This window comes from Mobula hypostoma, assembly GCF_963921235.1.
Source record: "Mobula hypostoma chromosome 8 unlocalized genomic scaffold, sMobHyp1.1 SUPER_8_unloc_1, whole genome shotgun sequence".
NCBI classification, from domain to species: Eukaryota; Metazoa; Chordata; class Chondrichthyes; order Myliobatiformes; family Myliobatidae; genus Mobula; species Mobula hypostoma.
This window is the reverse complement of record NW_026948120.1, coordinates 1,348,598-1,366,501: the sequence shown is the minus strand read 5'-3', so window position 1 is coordinate 1,366,501 and position 17,904 is coordinate 1,348,598. Positions and strand designations below refer to the sequence as shown.

Below are 17,904 nucleotides of genomic sequence, written 5' to 3'. Positions count from 1 at the left end.
CACCCATTTTGTGTTGTGTGGCTTCTTTATTTTTAGAGCAATTTCATGAATACATTTGTAGTATTTCTAAAATAAAACAATGCATCTCTCATCCAGGGTCCATTCAAGCCCCTGTGTCACCCACCGGTGACAGAAGTTCTCCATTGTAATCAATGAAGAGTGTCTGCTCCCTCTCTGGGGACACACAGAAATAACCCTAGAAGGGGAGCAGGCTGTCTACTTGGGCAGAACTCTTAAATGCCCGAAACTCCGAAAGAGTGAATGTCAACCTTGGCCAGGCCCAAGAGCAAATTGACCAGGAGATACCCTGAGTGACCCTCCCCCAGGGCCGCGAAGAAAACCCTCCACCGCAGCAGACAGGAAGGCTCTAGAAACGGGTAATCAAAACTGCCCACCACATTAGTGGCTCCAGCTTACCTGCTATCAAGGACATACACACAGAAAGGCATCAGACAAGGTTCAGTAACATCATGAAGGAGCCCACCTACCCCACTCATGGACTGTTTGTCCTACTCCCATCAGGAGGCTGCTTAGCATCCATGCCAGGACCACCAGACTCAAAAGGAGCTACTTTCCCCAAGCAGGAAGGCTGATCAACACCTCCACTCACTAACTCCACCACTACTTTATTAATTCCCATCAATCATCTTATGTACAGTCTTGCGTCACTTTATGGACATAAATCAATCTATGTATATAAGCTATTTCATGTATATTTATTGTGGTTTATTATTCTTTACCTTTCATGTTTTTTTTATGTTGCATCAGATCCAGAATAACAAATATTTTGTTCTCCTCACACTTGTGCACAGAAAATGACATTAAACAATCTCCCCACTGATCAGGAGCGTGGGGTTGAAGTGCAGCCAGAACTTGAAGAGAGCCCCGCCAGATGCTCAAGACAGGGTATCTGTGACCTCTCAGTCTCCATCGCTTCAAAGGACATGAACTCTTCCTGGGCCACTATAGTGACCCAGCACCTGGGAGTCCTTAAATCAGCTGGGAACCCCATTATATGGTACCACTGCGTTCAACACTCTCCACCCCAGGTCACCAATGTGGAGGGGATGGATTCCCACTAGGAACCCTTCTCCTGCTGGACAGTGGAATACAGTATGGTGGTATACCCAGACAGCAGGCAAAGTTAAATGCAGTGTATGGGAATCATTGATTTCCACTGTCAGCAGCACACCGGGGAAATGGCTGCAACTGCTGCTCACGATCGCACCAACACACACTCCCTGGTCTTTTTGAGGAGGGACACAGGGTGACCCCATAAACAGGCCAAGATCCAACCTGCAACATTTGAATACAGCCAGGTGGAACTGAGTGACCTCAGAATAATGAGCACTTAGTTCCAGGAAGTGAACTATCCCCACTGTTAGCAGACTATTGAACAGACTTCTCATAAGCTAAAAGATGAACTCCTGATTTCCCTCTCTACTTCACCAGGGCCCTTGCACCTTATTGTCTACCTGCACTGCACTTTCCATATTCTGCATTGTTTTAACTTTTGTACTAACCTGATGTACTGATGTGATGAAATTTGTTTAGATCCTGGATCATATATAAAACAGTATTTCACTGTATCTTAATACAATAGACCATAATAAACCAATCTGAAGTTTGATGTAAATTTATTATCAAAGTACAAACATGTCACCATTTACTACCCTGATATTCAGTTTCTTGCAGGCATTCACAGAAGATACAAACAGAACACAATAGAATCAATGAAAAACTACACACGAGCAAAGACTGACAAACAATCCATACAACTACAAAAAAAACTAAGAATAACAATAATAAATAAATAACACCGACAGTACAAGTTGCCAAGTCCTTAGGTGTGGTATCAGTTCATTGCTGAGATGAGTGAAGATATCCACGTGGTTTAGATGCCAAATGGTTGAAGGATAGTAACTTCTTTTGAACCCAGTGGTGTGCGACTCTAGACTCCTGTATCTCACCTCCGATGGCAACAGTGAGAGGAGAACAAGGTATGGATGGTCCTTGATGATGGTGCTGCTTTCTTGTGGCAGCACTCTCTGTAGACATGCTCAATGGTGGGGAGGGCTTTTCCTGTGAACTGGGCTGTATCCACCACCTCACAGAGACTTTTATATTCTTGGGCACTGGTGTTTCCATACCAGGCCATAATGCAACCAGTCACAATTATCAATAGAAGTTTTAGACACGCCAAATCTGCACAAACTTCTAAGAAAGTAGAGGCACTGCTGTGCCTTCTTTGTAATGACACATGCTGGTCTCAGGAGAGATCCTCTGAAATGATAAGGCCAAGGAACTTAACGTTACTGAACTTCTCTCTCCACCTCCTATCCTCCAACGAGGACTGGGTCGTGGACCTCCAGTTAGCCATAGATTGTACGATGGGACGGTCTGGAGGGAGATTCACTGTGTCTGACCCTGTAAATGAGTGATAGGATGATGTAGAGGGAGCTTCTCTCTCTGTCTGACTTTGTGAGTGTGTGACAGTATGGTGACTGACCCTGGGTATGATGGGACAATGTGGGGAAAGCTTCACTATCTGAACGCTGTTGCTGAAATGTTGAGGTAACTGTGAAATGCAGCCTCAGACATCCTGTTGATAATCAGATAAGTGGTATACAGAACTGAGACAGAGCCTGCATCCTCTTTGCGGAGCACAACTAAACACAGTTTTTATGCTGAGCTGGATTAGGTTCAGAAAGGCACAGTAAGAAACACATAAAAAACTTTATTGCATCAAAATAATCTAATTAATCCAAGTTTAGTGAAGACAATAGTCCTTTTCCTAAAATGCAACCATGAACACATGGGAAAACTCAATGAGCTTGGTGAGAGGAGAAGGGGGTCTCACAGAGGTGGGGAACATACATCATGATTACCTGTGGGAGCTCCAGCCACTCTCCCACAGACACAGACCCCGATGTGTCACCGTGTGGGAGAATCAAACACAGATCCCGTCTCCGTGTGGGAGAGTCACAGACACAGACCCCGTCCTGACATCGTATGGGCGGGGAGGGGGGGTGTTGCAGACACAGGCCCGTCCTGTGTGTGGTGAGAAATTACAGGAGCAATATGAACATTCAGGAACTCTCACTCCTTGCCCCCTTTTGTTCTGGACCAGTTGTGTCCCCCTCTCTGCCCACATCGATATCCGTTACTCACACAGCTCTGCAGAGGCCACGCCAGATGTTGGCTCTTTCCGCTGCTCCCCTTATGGTGCTTGGCAGCTAACAGACTCCAGCCTCAAGTTGGCTTCCCTGTGGTACAGAGAAACAACCAGTGAGGCCTGGGTCAAACCAGCACCCCACTCCACCCTATTACGTTCCACATCAACCCCCTCACTCACATGACAAAGCACACATTTTCCTCTGACAAGGGGAACAAGGAGTATGACATCACAGGATCCCACACAAACAACTTGGATCAAAGTACATAGCTGCCTGAAGGAGGTTATGCAAGTATATAGGTGGCAAAGATGACGTGTGGCATGCTTGCCTTCATTGGTCGGGGTGTTGAGTACAGAGGCAGGAAGTCACATTGCAGGCACATAAATCAGAATCAGAATCAGGTTTATTATCACCGGCATGTGACGTGAAATTTGTTAACTTAGCAGCAGCAGTTCAATGCAATACATAATCTAGCAGAGAAAAAATAATAATAAATAAACAAGTAAATCAATTACGTATATTGAATAGATTTTAAAAAAACAAATACTGTATATTAAAAAAAAGTGAGGTAGTGTCCAAAGATTCAATGTCTATTTAGGAATCGGATGGCAGAGGGGGAAAAAGCTGTTTCTGAATGGCTGAGTGTGTGCCTTCAGGCTTCTGTATCTCCTACCTGATGGTAGCAGTGAGAAAAGGGCATGCCCTGGGTGCTGGAAGTCCTTAATAATGGACGCTGCCTTTCTGAGACACTGCTCCCTAAAGACGTCCTGGGTACTTTCTAGGCTAGTACCCAAGATGGAGCTGACTAGATTTACAACCCTCTGCAGCTTCTTTCGGTCCTCTGCAGTAGTCCCTCCATACCAGACAGTGATGCAGCCTGTCAGAATGCTCTCCATGGTACAACTATAGAAGCTTTTGAGTGTCACACACAAAAAATGCTCGTGAACGCAGCAGGCTTTTGAGTGTATTTGTTGACATGCTAAATCTCTTCAAACTCCTAATAAAGTATAGCCGCTGTCTTGCCTTCTTTATAACATCTATATGTTGGGACAGGTTAGATCCTCAGAGATCTTGACACCCAGGAACTTGAAGCTGCTCACTCTCTCCACTTCTGATCAGGCCACATTTGGAATGAACGGTCCTGGTCTCCCATTACAAGAAAGGTATGGCGGCTTTGGAGAGGATGCAAAATAGCTTCACAAGAAAGCTGCCCAGATTAGAGGGTATGAGTTGGAAGGGGAGGTTGGAGACACTGGTTGTTTTCTGTGGAATGTCGGAAGCTGAGGGGAAACCGGATAGAGGTTTATAAACCTCTAGAACCTTTAACGCCAGAACCTTTAACCTAGGGCATGCATTTAAATTAAGGGGAAAATTTAATGGAGATACGCAGGTCATTTTACTTCATTTAAACAGAGCAAAGTGGATGGTTGGAACGTGCTATCAGGGTGGTTGTGGGGGCAGATACAATGGAGGAGGTGTTCAAAAAGCTGTTAGATACATGAATATGCAGAAATAGATAGATATAGATCATGTGCAGGAAGAAGGGATTTAGAAAAATTCGACATTGTTTAGCACAGACAAAGGACGTGCTCCTGTGTTCGTAAAATGGTGAGATACCGAATAAAAACCTCAATGCGATACGGGACATACCAACAGTTGTTCATTGGTGATGCTTCCTGCTCCCGGTCCAACCCAGCAGGAGGCCCTCCCCCACCTCCATTAAACCCAACGGGACCCCATTTCCCACTCCCTTTAAACTGACTGGGACCTCGTTTCCCACTCTAAACCCACTGAGGCCCCAGTTCCTAACCCTAAATCACTCAACCTAAAGTCCCATTTTTCAGGTTCTTTTCGAACAGAAAAGGATCCCAATCTTCTGTTTTTATTAAAATAGCCAGGTTCACTAGGAAATTTGTACAACATTTAAGGCAAATAAAAGTTGTTTTGGGATGTAAAAACAAATAAAATCTCCAATAGCCCAGAAAGTGCATCAGTCTACAAGCTAAGCCCTGAATGTGTCAGATAATCACACTCACGGTACCTGAGTTGCCGTCGTACCCAGTCGCGCTGCTGCCGTAGCACCTGAAGCAATACGTCCTCCTCAAACTCCACACCATCTGATTCTGTTGGGAGGGAAGAGGGGATTGTGGCGGTGACAGAAAAATGTTCTTAGAGAAAAAAGCGACATTAGAAGATGGTGCCTGGACTCAGAAGTGGTCAACATTACAGTGTGGTTCAGCAGTGATTGTGCACAGAACAGTGTGGAGGGAGCTTCACTCTGTGTCTGACCCCTGGGACCGTGTGATGGGACCCCGCGCCCGACCCCCAAGATGGCGTGATGGGACCCTGCGCCTGACCCCCCGAGACAGCGTCTTGGGACCCTGCGCCCGACCCCCGGGACTGTGTGATGGGACCCCGCGCCCGACCCTCAGGACCACGTGAAGGGAACCAGCGTCCAACCCCCAGGACCGCGTGATGGGGACCAGCGCCCGATCCCCAGGACCGCGTGATGGGACCCCACGCCCAACCCCCAAGACCGCGTGATGGGAACCAGCGCCCGCGTGATGGTACTCTGAGTTGGTACCTCCAGTACCTTCAGCCTCCTCCAGGAGCTGAGCCAGCACCTCTGGGGACTGACTGGGGCCCACTTCTGATGAGGGCTGCAAGTGCGAATGTGCACTGGGTGACGGCATCGATCGATTCCTTCTCATGGCTCTTGTCACTCTCCTTGGATTACTGTGAGCTTTCCGTGACAAATGAGGAGGAGGGGGTGAGAAGATCGCCTCAGAAATCACCTTAGATGCAATGAGAGAGTAAAGAAGACTTTGACCCCAATTGTTTCCCAGAGTTGTGGCTCGGGACATTTCCACTCTAAAATGATAAAGACAGAGCCCAGAAAACTGCCTTTCGGCCACTGAGTCTGTGCTGACCACCAGCCACCCACTCACCTCCTGTTTCATTGGCCTACATTCTCACCAACCACCCTTGGACTCAATCCCTCAGCCACACAGCAGGGGGTGATTCACAGTAGCTGGGTAACCTACCCACAAAACACATACCTGTCTGCGAGTGTGGAAGGGAGCTAGAGAACCTGGGCAATTCACAGAGACACTGGGAAAATGTGCAACTACACACACACACACACACACACACACACACACACACACACACAGAGGGATGGATGTATTCCCACGAGGGAATGGACATATTCCCCGCACATGGGCGCACGTGCACACATGCATACAGGTCCTCAGAGGGAGGGATGGCTCCCATGCTCATACATACACTGCTGTGCATGCACACACATCCCAACCACCCACACCTACACACATGCACACACATCTACAGGGGGATGCTTATCACACACAGACACTGGCCTTCAGTGAGGATGGATCTCTCTCTCACACACACACGTTCACTGGTGGATGGGTCTCTCTCTCATACACACCTCATTGGGGGAGGGATGGGTCTCACATGCATACACATGCTCACTGGGGGATGGGTCAGACACACATCCCCCAGTGAGTTACACAGCAAGGATTTTGTGTGTGTGTGTGTGTGTGTGTGTGTGTGTGTGTGTGTGTGTGTGTGTATGTGTGTATAACTTTACACACACACAGGGATGGGTCTTATGCACACATACACACACAGGTCCTCAGTGGGAGGGATGGGTCCCATACACTGCTCTGCATGCACACACAAGCACATATACACAAGCCAACACACCCACACCTACACACACATGTATGCACGCACCTTCACTAGGGGATGAGTCTCTCTCTCACACACACACACACTGGTGGGATGAGTCTCTCACACACACACTCACTGCCCATAAATGAGAATGGATCTCACACACTCTCACTGGGGAATAGGACCCTCACACACAAGCGTACACATTCACTGCTGGGGGGCAGGTCACATACACACACTGGCCCACAATGAGTAGGTCCCACACACACACAGGAGTATGTGAGTACATGTCTCTCACACATGGGCACACAAACAAGAGTCTTCAGTGTGAGGGACACAGTCTTATACGCACACACACATATATACACACACACAAAATCCTTGCTGTGTAACTCAATGACCACAATTCAATACAGAGCCCTGAGGGCTGCACAAGGTGTCCATGCATATCCATTGCCCTTCCACTGCTAGCAATCACCTTCCTGCTTTGTCCTCTGGACCACTCCACTGACAGAAGTCATCCCTCTCGATCCAAGTCTTTCGCGATTGCGAGCACGTTCTCCCAGGTTCCCCCATGACCCCCTCTGCTCTTTGGAGAGCGATCACTGCTTCTCCAGCTTCACTCCCAAACTTACCACTAGTGTGAATGTGTCATGCCCAAGGATACTGAGGACCAGAGAATGCAGTCACACAGCACTTTAAAGAGATGTTTCAGCCCACTGAGGCTGTGCCTAACTTCACACAGGCATTATCACCATTCCATTTTATTCTCCCCACACCCCCTCACTGTACAGGTCTGTGTATCCCTGAAGCCAGCAGCATAAGTGGTTAAAAAAATGGGATATCTGCCTTCATTAGCTGGGGCACAGAATACAACTTTATACATCATCCATCAAGCCACTGTGTACAATTCTGGTCACCAGAGTGTAGGAAGGAGGTGACTACACTGGAGAGGGGGCAAAGGTGATTCCCCAGGAAGCTGCCTGACACTGAGTGACAAGAAAGGCCCGGAGTGGGTGGGGTTGGGGGTGGGGGTGCTGAGGGAGGAACCAGATAGAGATGGACAGAATTACGAAGGGAATAGATAGGGAAATTAGGAGACCTTTCCCCACAGCTGAAGGGAGTAGGTTTAGGTTGATGGGTAGCTTTCGGAGGGGTTTTGGGATCTGGAAGGCACTGCTTGAGGGGGTGATGGGGGCAGAGACTCCCACCACACTGAGAAAGTATGCACTCGAATGGCCGAGATGCAGAGAAGAGTACAGACCAAGTGCTGGGGAATGGAATAGGTGCAGATGGATTGGGACGTACACATATTTCAGTCATCACATCCTTCCAAATGTACGGTGCCCAGAACTGAATGCAGTACTCCAGCTGTGACTTAAGCCATGATTTATACTGTTACATAATTTTACCCACTACTTTACAAAATGTTCATGAGACCACTTGGAGTATTGTGCACATTTATGGTTGCTCAGCTAAGGGAGGGATGTCATTATGCTGGAAACAGTGCAGGAAATATTCACAAGGATGTTACCGGGACTGGAGGGTTTGAATTATAAGGAAAGGCTAAACAGGCTGGGACCGTTTTCCCTGGGGTGTAGGAGGCTGAGGAGTGACCTTATAGAGGTTTATAAAACCATGTGGGGCAGAGATATAGTGAATGGTCAGTATTTTCTCCCCCAGGACAGGGATTCTAAAACTAGGCGACAGAGATCTAATCCAAGAGGGGAAAAGTTTAAAGGTGACCTGAGGGTGGTGGGTATATGGTATGAGCTGCCCTGGAGATGGTAGATGTGGGTACAATTACAATGTTTAAAAGCCACTTGGCCAGGTACATGGTTAGGATAGGTTTAGAGGAGCAGTTCCCAACTTTTTTTATGCCATTGACCTTCTACAATTAACCGAGGAGTCTGTGGAGCCCAGGTTGGGAACCCCTGGTTTAGAGGGAAATGGGTGAAATGTGGGCAAATTGAGACTGACTGAGGTGGGCACCATGGTTGGCACAGATGGGTGGTCTGTTTCTGTACTGTGTAGCTTGATGACCACAATTCAATACAGACTGAGGACTGCCCAAGGTGTCTGGATGGGAGGGTGTGGGGATCGGTATTCCCAGTCAGAGTACCTGTCCCAACACATGACGAACATCAGACGGTGCCAGTCTGGATCCTGCTCCATGCTCCACCCTGGATCGCTGCACGCCAGCTGGAAAGCTGCAGGCCTCATCACTGGACGATTCCTGGCCTGGATCCGGCTCGGGATGTAGATCTGGGATCCTGGCAGCTGCGAGTCCAGGCCCTGGGATCCCTGTATGAGCAGATCGGGGCTCCAGGATTTCAGTGCCAGGAGGTCCAGGCTCACTGGACATTTCCTGGCATGGATCCAGCCTGGGATGTAAATCCGGAATCCTGGTGGTGGTCAGTCCAGGCTCCGGCATCCTGGCAGTTGCTGATCTGGCCTCTGGAATTTTGGTACCAGGTCTGGGCTCTGGGATCCTGGCAGCGGTCGGTCCAAACTCTGGGATTTCAGGACCGGCAGGTCCAGGATCTGGGTGTCTGGCTGCAGCCAGCCCAGGCTCCAAAGTACTCGTGGTCCGACACCACGCACTCTCCAGCCACTCCCTCTCCTTCTCACCCCTTTGGGACGCCAGCTGGCTGGAACACTGTGAGCGCTGGGGTTGGCTTGGCGTCAGATGTGGGGATTCATGGGCAGAGAAACCGTCTCCAGCTGAAGGTCCTACTCGCGATAGTCTGCACTCGCCAAATTCTTCCACCTGCAGATCAAATAGACGCAGTCAAACCCTGTATCGTTCTCCACACCGACCCCCCCAACCAGCATGCTTCATGGAAATCCCCACCTTGCAAAGGGAAGTCCTGGGAAAAATAGGGTGTAAGAGCCAGAGGGTTTACAGAAACCAGGAGGGATGTAGTCACCATTGGGAGTTAGAGATGGAGAGCCATGTAGGGGCTATAGGGGTTTAGAGGGGGAGGGATGCAAGAGACAAATATAGAGAGAATGCACGATGTCTTTTTCCCAGGGAAAGGGAACTAAAACTAGAAGGCATGGGTTCAAGGTGAAAGGAGTAAGTTTTAAAGAGCACATGAGGGGCAACCTTTTCACAGTGAGAGAGATGGTGATGCAAGAGGAAATGGTAAAGCTGGCTACAGTAACAACATTTAAAAGATATTGTACTGTACATGGATAGGAAAAGTTTAGAGCAGAGGTTCCCAACCTGAAGTCCATGGCATAAAAGAGATTGGGAATCTTGGTCAGCATGGACCAGTTGAGCCTATTTCTGGGCTGTAAGACTCTATGACAATGGGTCGATTTACAGCAACCAATTAACCCACCAAAACCTGCACATCGTTTTTGGAATGCAGAATGAATCAACCCCTTGTCATAGGAAAACCTACAGGCAGAACACATAAACTCCTTGCACAGCAACATTAAAGATGAACTCACATCCTCAATCTACCTCATCGTGGCCTTTGCACTTTACTGTCTGTCTGCACTGCACATTCTCTGTAACCCTTACACTTTATTCTGCATTCTGTTGTTTTCCCTTGTAATAACTCAATGAACTGATGTGGTGAAAAGATCCCTATGGACAGCATAAAATACAAGGTTTAACACAGTACCATTGACAAACCAATTTACCAATCTTTTTCTACACACACACACACACACACACACACACACACACACACACACACAGACCTGACCCACACCCACACCAGAGGCTGGGATGAAACCAGCATCTCTGGAGACAAAAGGCAGCGACTCAACCTGATGCGCCACTCAACTCCCCCTCAAATGCACCACCGTACCATAGCAGTTAACACAATCTGATGACAGCTCAGGGCGGAGATCAGAGTTCAATTCCAGTGTCCTCTGTAGGAAAGTTTGTACGTTCTTCCTGTGTGTGGGTTTCCTCCCAGAGTCCAAAGATGTACAGGTTTGTAGGTTAATTAATCATTATAAATTGTCCTGTAATTAAGCTAGGGTTAAGTAGATGGGTTGCAGGCAAAGAGTCTTGAAAGGCTGGAAGTTCCTGTTCCATACTGTATCTCCCTCAGAACAGAGTAAAGTTTTTTGCCCACTAACTGGCGTGTGGCCTTTGGGTTTCTTCCTTCCTTTCTAAACACGGATTGTTGTTCCGCTAGCACCGCCCACTCATATGAGTGGGCATGGTGAAGTTCTTTGCTCTCACCTGCCTGGGCAGACGGACCGGTGGAGAGTGGGCCATCCTAGCGGGCAGCGATGGCCAAGGGCTGTCCCGGGCCACCTCCATCTTTCTCCGCAGACGCCACTGGTATAGAATGTCGTCCTCAGGACGCAGAGCAAGGGAACGGGCTGGGGCCAGGCAGAGAGGCTCAGATGCTGGAGGAAGCTGTGTTGTTCGTCCTTCACCTGGGTAATACAGAAGGAGGTGGTTAAATTGACGAGGATGTTGTCGGGACTCGGTGACCGACTTATGGTGAGAAGTTGAGAGTACTTACTGAAGCACAAGTGAATGAGGGTGATCTTATAGAGGTGTATAAAATCATGAGGGGCATTAACAGGGAGAAGGCACACAGACTGCACAGTTGCAATCATCTACCTACAAGAAAAATATCAACAATACTGAAAAAGTGCAGAGAAAATTTTCAAAGACATTGCCAGAACGTGGGGACCCAAGTTATAGGGAAAGGTTGAATACGTTATAACTTTTTTCCCTGAAGTGTAGGAGAACGAGGGGAGATTTGATAGAGCTATGAGGGGTACAGACAGGGTAGTAAATATTTGCAGGCTTATTCCACTGACATTGGGTGAGACCAGAACTAGAGACCCCAGGTTTATTAGTGTAGTGTGTTTTGATTAATTGGGACACATTTGGACCAGTACACTGCCCAATTAAATGGCTGCCCCAAGAAGCCGAAGTTTAATGGAAATAGTTAAAAAGGTATGTAAAAAAAGACAAACTGAGTTACAAGTTATGTATTAAATGAAATACAGAACAGATTAGAACACTGCCAATAATACTACAGTACTTTGAAACTGTATTAGTTCTTAACAGTTGCTGACAGAGGAATTCATCCATTGTACACAACGAACAAAATCAGCGCTGACGCCTTGTACGGATAATGGACTGCCTTCCTGCAATGCTATCATCAATTGCATCCTCCAAATCGTCATCTTCATTGTAACATTCAAGGTGATTGTCAATATTTTCAAGTTCTTTGAAGTTCCTAATTTGCTGAAGAAGTGAAATCATTTCATTTCCACTCCCAGCAGCTTATGGTATATCCAAGCCTGAATGCATGAAACAGTATCGAGCAGAACAGTTTGAAATTGTCTTACTAATTTCTCACCAGCTATCAGCAACAAAAATCACCGCTTCTTAAACACAAACACATTCAATTGACGCTATTTAAATGCAGCTCACTCTAAGCACAGTGTAATGTCTAATGGCCACACATGTGCACGCAACTGACGTTAGTTAGAAATTGTTGAACAGTCTCCTGCTCCAATTAAGCAACATAGTGTCCCAAATAAACAAAGGGAATCCCAACTATTTTCTCGATTAGTTTTGGTTCTTTAAAAGTTGTCCCAAGTAAGTGGCTATCCTCATTAACCAATGGCCCAATTAAACGGAATCCACTGTATTGAAATAGGTTTATTATGATTTAGGGTAAAAGATAAAGATTAAATATTTTGGGGTATCTGGAGGGGATCTTCTTACTCAGAGGGTGGTGCAAGTGTGGAATGAGCTGCCAGTGGAGGTGGTGGATGCAGGTTCAATTGTAACATACACACAGTGGCCACTTTAATAGGTACAGGAGTGGAACGCATCCACTTCAAGGCTCGACATGTCATGTGTTCAGAGATGCTCTTCAGCACACCACTGTTGTAATGTGTGGTCACCTCAGTTACTGTCACCTTTCTGTTGGCATGAACCAGTCTGGCTATTCTCCTCAAACCTCTCTCATTAACAAAATGTTTTCGCCCACAGAACTGCCACTCACTGGACGTTTGTTTTTCGTACCATTCTCTGTAAACTCTAGGGACTGTTGTGCATGTAAATCCCAGCAGATCAGCAGTTCCTGAGATACTCAAACCACCCCATCTGGCTCCAACAATCAGTCCACAGTCAAAGTCACTCAGATTACATTTGTTCCCCATTCTTATACTTGGTCTAAACAACAACTGAACCTCTTGACCATGTCAGGATGCTTTGATGCATTGAGTTGCTACCACATGACTGGCTGATTAGATATTTGCATTAACAAGCAGGTGTACTGGTGTACTTACTAAACTGGCCACTGAGTGTATGAGAGAATTGGTTGGGAGGGGGTCGAGGGATATTGTCTGGGTGCAGGTAGATGGGACTAGGCAGAAGACCAGGTCAGCATAGACTAGACAGACTGAAGGGCCTATTTTGGTGCTGTAACGCTCCACAACTCTAGAACTGTCCTCAGGGAAAGGACATAGATTAAAGTGAGAGACGAAAGTCTTTTTTGGCAGTGGTGTGCTGCACCACATCACCGTCCCAGGGATCTTACCAACTGTCAACTCTCTGAGCGGAACACAAAGAGGCCAGCGTGAAGTCTCCTCGAGGCTGGGGGCATCTGACTCCGGTGGAGACCCAACTCCTTCTGAGCTGACAGGGACCGGGTCGCTGAGCGTTGACTCGCTGTTGGGAGGTAGGGGAGAAAGTGAGAGCAGGTGGGATGCAGCAATACCCTGCGCTGGTACAAACCGGGAGAGATGGCAAAGGCAGGGCGCTTCCTCTTCTGCCATCTGTTCCCTCTCACTTAGCACTCTTCTTACAGCCCCTCCAACAGCACAGCGCTCCCTCCTCACCGTCCCTCCTGTTCTCTCCCAGCACAAATGGAGAGCTTTGCCCTTCTGGAAAGGACCACCTCCCTCTCCACCACCACCAGTCTGTTAAATCTGTTCTCACTTTGAACAACTTCTCCTTTAATATTGCCCACTTCCTCCCAATGAACTTTCTCACCATGGAAACTCGTCTAGGTATAAGCCAGACCTGCTTCCTCCCTGCTTTCAGTGTTACACAGCTCTAGCTTCTTCCCCTGTCCCCACCTGCATCAAGCACCACTTCCTGCTGGAACTTCATTGTCATAGCTTCTAACAGTGCCACGGTTGTTTCATGCTGGTACAGCAATTCAAATGTGCAGGAATGCAAGAAGCTGGAGAGAGTAGGGGACTCAGCCCAATACATCACAGGCACATCCCTCACCACCACTGGCAGTTCAAATCTACAGGAAGCACTGTCTTAAAAAAAAAAGGAACGCTCAAAGATCCCAACTATCCAGACCGTACATTTTCTCACAATTACCATCAGGCAGGAAGTACAGAAACCTGAAGGCCAAAACCACCAGGTTCAGAAACAGCTACTTCCCTTCAACCATTCAGCATCCTAATCACTACCTCAGTCTACTAACACCATGACCTCGTTACACTAGACATTTTGCTCCTTCTTAAAAAATTTGACTATAATTTGTGAATGTATCTGATACTGCTCACTGCACATGGGCTTGTGATCCGACAATAAACTCAACTTTGACCTGATCACCTTTCCTCTGACAGGAGCAGACAGAAGTTGCACAGGATCTTCTTTACTACAGACCTTCCTCATGATTCGGTATGGTAACCACACTTCCATAGTGCTGTGACGAATAGCATCAAAAACACACCAGGATGACAGAGGCAGGCAGGGGGGAGGGGAGGGAGGCAGGAGAAAGGGTGGGGGAAAACAGCAGATACAAGAGGGCAGGGAAAGAGTGAGGGATGGAAGTCGGGTGGGCAGTGGGGGAACAAGTGGACTAGTTCTGTGAGGGGTTGATGGTATGGACTAGGTAAACTGAAGTGCCTGTTTACTTGCATGTGACTCTATGACTCAGCTGACACTGCTGCACCATAGTGTCACCCAACGGCCCTAACACCACCCTCCCCACGCATTGCCTACACTTTCCCCACTTGAGTGCACACCCACACAACCTTTCCCAAGCACGCTCGTGCACACCGACACCACCCCCTCCGCCCCGCACACCAAACACACTTCCCGCACATTACCTGTGCTCGAGCAAGCGGCGGGCTCTCTCCTGGAGCTGCAGCGTATTCGGGTCAAGGGTTTCCTGCAGGGAAATGTCATGCGCCCTCTCCTGTGAAGGGAGACCAGAGTTGGTAGTGGTAAACCCACCATCCGGCATAGCCCTGCACAGTTCAATAATTCATCAGACACACTGACCCTCTCAGGGGGAATGGGAGACACATGCACACACACACACGCACAGTGACCCTCACTGGGGAACAGATCACTCACACACTCACACCAACCTTCACTGGGGGGGACGGGTCACACACATATGCACTCTTTCTAACCCAGGGGTCACTGGGCAGTGATGGGGAGCAGCACCCGAGATCCAGAAATCAATGATTATCCTCACCGAAGCAGACAGTCCTTTCAGCGAAGGGAGGCTTAAGCTGGAAACACCAGGCAGGGCCGAGACCTCTTGCAGGCAGTGAGACTCCGGCAGATAGAAAGGGGAATGGTTGCTGCCTGGTCCCCCTCCTGGAAGAACTGGCCCTGTGGACAAAACCTTATCAGAAAAATTATGTTCAGGAGGGACTTCCGGTAGCGCTCATGGAGTGAAGTCGCGTTCTTGACTCGCTCCATTACCTCTGAGTTTTTTTTTCTCTATGGTCAGCTATACTTTAATTAACCATTAAGGCATCAATTTTTACAATACTTTGAATTAAACTGAATTCTCTGACAATTGGATGATACTTAGATCTGCTATGTCTAAGAACGGGAAAAACGGCAAGGATGGTAAACCTCCGGCTAAACCGAAAGCTACGGATCTCCCTCCGACTGAATCACCGGTGACTTTGAAAGCGATATCGGAGTTAATTCAGAGGGAAATTTCAACCTCTGTTAGGGAGATGATTCGTACGGAAATTGCAGGCTTTGTTAAAGACCTGATTCATGCGGAAATCTCAACTAATTTCCAGAAAATTGCCGATTTAATTGATAAGATGCAAACATGTATTGCGGAACATCAGTCGGCTATATCTGATTTTCAAAAATTCGCGCAACAAAGTGAGCTTAAGATGGGGAAAATCGAAGAAACAATTAATGTAATGAAGAAGAAACTTGACTTTTTGACTTTTAAAAACTCTGACTTGGAATCTAGAACGCGACGGCAGAATTTACGAATGATCGGCGTGAGAGAAGCCGTTGAAGCTAACAACCCCATGAAATATTTCTCTCAACTTTTAAAAGATGCATTCCCTACTGTATTTCCTGACCAACCACCGCTACTGGATCGTGTTCACAGAATCCCATCATACTCGTCTAGGTCAGATAGACCTAGGCATGTTATTTTACGTTTTCATTACTTTCAAGACAAGGAGAGACTGTTTCGATTCGCTCGATCTAAAGGTTTCATTGATTTTTCGGATCTTAAGTTCCGATTCGTGGAAGATTTCAGTAAACCAATCTGGGACCAACGGGTCCGTTACAGATCCGTGATGTCGGAATTCTATAAGATGGATTTAAGACCAGCGCTGCTGTACCCTGCACGTCTAAGGATTCGCATGTCAGATGGAGCCCTTCGTTTTTTTGATTCTCCATCGGATGCCCAGAGTTATCTGGATCAACTTTCATCTTCAACATCTTAATTGCCTTTTTTTAAATTTTCTCCGTTGATCGGAGGCTGTGAATTGGTTGGTTTTAACTTTTCTGTGCCCTATTTGGGCAGAAAAGTTTACTTTTGATTTCTTAATATGGCTGCTAAACTTTCTTTTTAACTGCGTCATTTCTTTCTTTTCCCAGGGGATTCTGGGTGGTTACTTCCCTTTTGTCATCTTACGTATTTCCTGTGCGGCCTTAAATTTTGTAGTTTTTTTAAAAATTTTATTCTGTTTTGCTTTTTATAATCACTTTATGTTAATAATCCTATTTTTTTTTGTTGCTGTGTCTATTCATGAGTTTGAGGTTTATTGTGGTTTTTTTTAATATATATTTTCCGGCTTTTGTTCTGTTCTGTGTGTATTCTAATTGAGCTAACTTTTTTTTACTTATTTTTTTACTGTTTTACAATTAGCTGATCCTTTTCATATTTATACCTTTTTTTTTTAGGGAGCGTATACCGGAAGTCATGGGGGTAGTTTTAGCGCTTGCTTCTTTCTGGCGGGTCTGCTTTAGATTTTGCCTTGGGGTCTTGGGGTGGGGGGTGGTGGGAGGGGCTTCACGTTTTAGTTTGTTTTTCTTTGGGCTATATACATTATTGAAGTACTGGTTGCGTCCTTTTCCCCGGTATCTTTTGTATGTTCTGTTTCCTCTCCAGGTTTGTGGGTCGCGCCTATTGTCAATCCTCCTTGTTGTGGGTTGACTTTAGGATTTATGGAGTCTATTATTAATTTTGTCTCCTGGAATACTAATGGTCTTAATCATCCTATTAAAAGAAAAAAAGTTTTTAAAGTGTTCCGGAGACTTAAAGCACAAATTTTATTTTTACAAGAGACCCATGTACGGAGGGGGGACAGACTACGTTTTTTCAAATTCTGGAAGGGACAACAATTTCATTCGAACTCCAATGCTAAGATTCGAGGCGTCTCTATTTTTATAGATTCCTCAGTTACTTTTATACAACAGGATATTATCTCTGATCCGAATGGTAGATTTTTATTGGTTAGTGGTTTACTATTTAATAAAGAAAAATTATGTTCAGTGTACAACCTTCCACGGTCTGCTACAACATATAGAGCAGATCCCCAGGAGTGGGTTACAGGCTAGGCTCTGATACAGGGGTTCAGGGGTTTACTTGTAGAATAACAGATCCCCAGGACTGGGTTACAGGCTAGGCTCTGATACAGGGGTCCAGGGGTTTATCTACAGATTAACAGATCCCCAGGACTGGGTTACAGGCTAGGCTCTGATACAGGGGTCCAGGGGTTTATTTGTAGAATAACAGATCCCCAGGAGCGGGGGCCATTCAAACAGCTGAGGTGAATCAGTTAAGAATGGACCAAG

General features: G+C 46.8%; 1 protein-coding gene across 2 annotated transcripts in view; it reads right to left on the bottom strand.

Moving 5' to 3' along the window:
* Positions 1–1,626: 1,626 nt before the first annotated feature.
* proser3 (proline and serine rich 3) overlaps positions 1,627–17,904 on the bottom strand; it is a 31,422-nt gene continuing 15,144 nt past the window's right edge. The window contains exons 5-12 of one of the 2 annotated variants that reach the window (XM_063038910.1): positions 15,317–15,456; positions 14,943–15,031; positions 13,409–13,539; positions 11,077–11,276; positions 8,992–9,639; positions 5,770–5,971; positions 5,218–5,299; positions 1,627–3,266 (exon numbers count right to left, since the gene is read on the bottom strand). In XM_063038910.1, coding sequence (XP_062894980.1) covers positions 3,221–3,266; positions 5,218–5,299; positions 5,770–5,971; positions 8,992–9,639; positions 11,077–11,276; positions 13,409–13,539; positions 14,943–15,031; positions 15,317–15,456 — 1,538 coding nt within the window. In that variant the 3' untranslated portion in view covers positions 1,627–3,220. Of the gene's footprint in view, positions 3,267–5,217; positions 5,300–5,769; positions 5,972–8,991; positions 9,640–11,076; positions 11,277–13,408; positions 13,540–14,942; positions 15,032–15,316; positions 15,457–17,904 lie in introns of those variants that run through there. The other variant, XM_063038911.1, reaches the window with a different exon arrangement.